This window comes from Myotis brandtii, unplaced genomic scaffold (genome assembly GCF_000412655.1).
Source record: "Myotis brandtii unplaced genomic scaffold, ASM41265v1 scaffold61, whole genome shotgun sequence".
NCBI classification, from domain to species: domain Eukaryota; kingdom Metazoa; phylum Chordata; class Mammalia; order Chiroptera; family Vespertilionidae; genus Myotis; species Myotis brandtii.
This window is the reverse complement of record NW_005370318.1, coordinates 3,479,036-3,483,471: the sequence shown is the minus strand read 5'-3', so window position 1 is coordinate 3,483,471 and position 4,436 is coordinate 3,479,036. Positions and strand designations below refer to the sequence as shown.

At 58.0% G+C, this 4,436-nt stretch overlaps 2 protein-coding genes across 2 annotated transcripts in view; both read right to left on the bottom strand.

Annotated features, from left to right (window-relative positions):
• Nucleotides 1–1,917, bottom strand: part of LOC102258865 (interferon regulatory factor 4-like) — an 8,659-nt gene extending 6,742 nt beyond the window's left edge. Inside the window, exon 1 of the mRNA XM_014550648.1 lies at nucleotides 1,512–1,917. Within this exon, the coding sequence (XP_014406134.1) occupies nucleotides 1,512–1,748 (237 nt within the window). The 5' untranslated portion in view covers nucleotides 1,749–1,917. The remainder of the gene's footprint in view (nucleotides 1–1,511) is intronic.
• Nucleotides 1,918–4,384: 2,467 nt separating this feature from the next.
• DUSP15 (dual specificity phosphatase 15) overlaps nucleotides 4,385–4,436 on the bottom strand; it is a gene marked incomplete at its 5' end in the record, with an annotated part of 8,677 nt that continues 8,625 nt past the window's right edge. Inside the window, one exon of the mRNA XM_014550647.1 lies at nucleotides 4,385–4,400. Within this exon, the coding sequence (XP_014406133.1) occupies nucleotides 4,385–4,400 (16 nt within the window). The remainder of the gene's footprint in view (nucleotides 4,401–4,436) is intronic.

Genomic DNA, 4,436 nt, shown 5'->3' with positions numbered 1-4,436 from the left:
GGGGAGACTCTTGAGGAAGAAGCGTTTAAGCTGAGCCCGATGACAGTTGGCAGGTGAACATGAAGATGAAGGTGCTCTAGCAGAGGGAACAGCAGGTGCCAAGGTCCAACGGTGAGAGAGCCAGGAAGCGTTTGGAAACAGAAAGAACTCTCAGGCTGGGTCCACAGTTGGGGAGGGGAGGGAGTGGAGAGAGATGAGGTCAGGGACGATAAAGAGTTGGGACTTTACCACAAGGGCAATGCAGAGCTATGGGAGGATTCCGAGTAGGGGAGTAGCAAGGCCAGATTTACATTTAGAAAGATCCCTCCGGAGGACTGAGGGGAGAGCTGAGAGACAGGGGGGACCAGGGAGTTCGATGCGGTCACAGCAGATGTCCTGGTGAGAGATTGTAGAATGGGTCCAAGTCGACGGATGGAAGAAGGTTCTGTGGGAAGAGCCAGCAGCCTTGGTAGTGGAGAAGAATGAGATTGGAAGGGAGGAAGGAAGCCAGGACTCAGGTCCCTGGCTCTGGGGTCTGGGTGGCAATGTGTGCAATATTCCATTTCGAGAAACCGATGCTGGTAGGGGCAAGCTGATGAGCGTGGTGTTGAGGATATGCTGAGTTTGAGAGGTCTGGGGACTATGAGACCAACAGGCTTGGGCTCCATGCTGAGGCTGTGGAAGGGGAGAATGGGACATGAAGAGGAAAGTCCAGGGGTGGATGCTGAGAGCCCCAAAATAGGAGAGGAGGGGTTGGCGGCTGAGAAGCAGGGGCCATGAAGGTAGGAGAACAATGGAGGGCAGGGTGTGTGTGTGAGGGGAGGCAGAGATTCTGGAAACCAAGTGAGTGTGTTTCAAGGAGGAGGGAGGGTGCCCCAGATCCAGACTGCACCCCCCCCCGCCCAGGGGTCAAAGAAGATGACAGTGATGGCATCCTTAGATTTGGCACCTAAAAACATGCGCAGGAGGGACAGAAGCCAGAAGGGGCAGGGGACGGGGAGAAGGAATTGGGGGGCTATGAGTGAGGGAGTTGGTGGCCAGGAGACTCTTTCCAGGAGACGGGGAGACCAGAGGATCGGGAGCTAGAGACAGTGCGGTGTTTGGGGTGCTGGTGGCCTGATATGTGGTTGGTTGGTTGGTTGGTTCCTTATTGCGTACAGGAAAGTCTGGACCTTACACGTTATGGGAAGTGAATGATGACTGAAGAAAGGGAGGCAGCCCTGGAGGGGTAGGCCCCTGAGAAGGGCTGGTGCTGGGAAGCATGGAAAATGTCCCCAAGCGGAGGGAGTTCCCATCCATGGCACCTAATTTCACGCAGTGGAGAGGGAGGAGAGGCCTCTGTGAGACGTAGGGTTGGGTCGGTGCGGTCATGCAGCCACGGGGCTGCTGTTTTAAGAGGGAGTCTGAGGGCCTCCATCCGTGGAGAACAGTAGAGACGATGGAGGCTGAGGGCCAGGCCAGCGGCCCAGGTCACCCAGCGCGTTGTCGCCAGTGCTCATCCACAGCCCTCCCGGCCAGCCCCTGCCCCTTACCCTGAAGAGCGCCGCGTCCTGCTGCGCCTGGTACCCCTGCTTGGCCGCGTGCTTCCAGGGGATGCGGAAGAGGGTCTTGCCCTCGTCCTCCCAGCGCAACCCCGGGTAGCTCCCGCTCTCGACCTGCAACACCAGCCAGTCACGGAGCCGCAGGGGACCCCCGGCCCCCGCCGTGGGTCGTCCGCCGTCGCCGTCGGGGACCTTCCCTTCCTCCCTCCGCCAGGGGTCGCCGGCCATCGGGGATGCAGGGCTGGGGGTCAGCTCTGGGCCCGCAGCGACAGGGCCCCCAGCGCGAAGGGCGACAGCAGGGCCACCTGGGTGGTGCGTGGAGGCAGCGAAAGCGAAAGTCTGGCCGGGCAGGTTTCACTTTCCTTTCTGTCCCTTCTCCCCGGAGGCCCTTTGCTTTGGTCCCTCCCCGTGTAGCCTGGCCCAGAGGGCGTGGGGCCTCCTGCACAGGTCAGCTGGAGGGGCCAGGGACGCCAAGGCCCATTGGGGGCAAGGCGTGGGACAGCCAGGGCTCTGCCGTGCCCAGGGGTGGTGGTGGTGGTGTGTGTGTGTGTGTGTGGGGGGGGGCTAGCGTCCATGGCCCCTCCGCTGCACCTGCTTTCTGCTCTTCCCAGCCAGCTGGCTAGACAGTCATGGGCCCCTTTGCAGAACTGGCCCGTAGAGGCTGGAAAGGTGTCGTGCTTCTCAAACTAAGTCCACCTGGACTTGTAGAATGTGATTCTGATCCAGGGGGTCCATGGGCCACACGAGGGCAGCGATTTCCTTAAACCTTGGGAGCCCCCTTTATGGATGCTCACCGGTGCGGCCTGCGAGAGCGGTTCCTGCACTGACCTGGGTTGGTGCTTGAGGCAGCGCGTGAGATCAGTGTAATTACCTCCTTTACTGTGAAGAAGACTGAAGCTGAGAGGGGAGAGCCCTATAACGCGGTCTCACGGCTAATAGGTGGGGGAGCCAGGATCCAAACCTGTGTCTCTCTATCCCAAGAGCCCAGGAGCCTAAACAACAGCTACTGCCAGAGTCTAGGGGTTCCTGGTGGGGTCTGTGATCCCCCTGAGTGTCTCTGCATTTTTCTAGTTTGTATCTGTCATTAAATTGTCACCTGGGGTTTGTGATCTGAAAGAGGTCAAGTAGCTCGGACGGCTCCCCCCTTTGCTGTGTACATGGGGAAACTGAGGCTCCAAGAGAGAAGCCACCCCCTCTGCAGTGAGTGTGCAGAGCTGGGCGCCTAGCCACATTGGCCAGAGGCTGGTAGCACTGTCCTTCATGTGACCCTGTCAGAGGGGCCTTCATGCTCCCCACCCTCTGTCCCCATATTCCAGCAGCCACCCAGTTCGGACACTTCTAGTCATGCCAGGATTCAAACTCGGGCCTGAAGCGCTCCTATGGGGCAGAAAGCATTTCACATGATTAAATACAAAATTATTTAAATAATACAAAATAATTGCATCAAAGCAGAGGCCGTTGGTGTATCAGACGGATCCCTTCATTTGCCTAAGTGGCCGAGTTGTAGGAATTAGGAGGGTGGGGTCCGCAGCCAGACTGCCTGGATTCAAATCACGGCCCCGCTGCTTGCAAGCTGGTGACCTTGGGCACCAAGGGTTCCCTCCTAGGGTTGCTTGAGGATTAAGTGAGATACAGGTAAAATGTTTAACACGTTGCCTGGCCCATAGTGAGAGTCAATGTGTGAATGGTACTATTATTGTTGTTGAGTCACAGTGTGGTGAAAGTAATGATGGAAGCAGGGGGAGCATCATGAAGGACCTGCAACATCAGATCAAGGTGTTTGTTTTGTCCTATGATAGTGGGGGGCCATAGAGATTTTAAGTAGAGGAAGGTACCGATATAAATAGAATGATGTTTTTAACCCAGTGGATAGTCCCCCCCCCCCCCCAATTAGCCAGGACTACCACAGGCTCCCTGCACTCTGCTGAGTCCAGCCATCTTGCTTTCACACAGAATCCTTCCTCAGGGCCTTTTCACTTACTGTCCTCTCTACCTAGAATGCTTCTCCCCAGAGAGCAGAACAGCTCACTCCCTCACTCCCTGACTTATGTTCCTTTTGTGTATCTATCTGGCGTCTTTCCCACCAGAATATCGGCAACACGAGGGCACAGTGCTTGGGGCACAGTGAGAGCCCCATGCCGGTGGCTATACTATTGTAGCTCTTTCAGAGCCCTCTCAACTCTGGGTTAATTTTAGTTGAGGAAAAGGCAGCTCCAATGACCCCTGCTCATCCTTGAAGTCGCTTTGCTGCTTTATTGGGCTGTCTGGCCTTTAAACTCTAGGTGGGCAGGGTCAGTCCCCCCAGCCGGGGGTGGATGCTCCTCTCCAGTAACCACCCAAACCAGAGAGAGCCGCTTCTTCGCAGCCCTCATGCCAGCCGCCCCTCCTCTGGCTGTGTGTCCTCTGGCGAGCTGCCGGCCCCGGGATTAAGTGGACTCGGGTATGTAAAAGGTCAGGCGTGCGGGAGGCATTTACCAGCTAGTATTTGTGAATAGGGAAGGGGAGGGAGTTGGAGGGGAAGAGGGGGTTCAGGGAGGAGAGTGGGGAGGGGAAGGGGATTCAAAGAGGAGGGAGCCCGAGGCTCGGGGAGAAATGGGGGGCGGGGGGAGTGTCAGAGAAGCAGTCAGAATTCGGCCCAGAGGACTGCAGTCTTACCCGGGGTGGCCGGCTCCTCGGGCCCCCACCCCTGTTTCCCGCAGGCTCCCGGCCCCTGGCAGAGTCCTGCCGCCGCACCTTCGCTCAGTAACTGGGAGGCACTCAGAAAAGCCGCTCGTGTGTCTCTTTAATACCCTGCGGGCCCGTCCAACCCCACTCCCGCCGCCTTTAAGAGGAGGGGCCGCGTGCCCCCGCCTCCAGCCCGAGGCCTAAGGCACCAGGTGACTGCAGCAGGCGGGCCCCACCCAGAGGAGCCTGGAC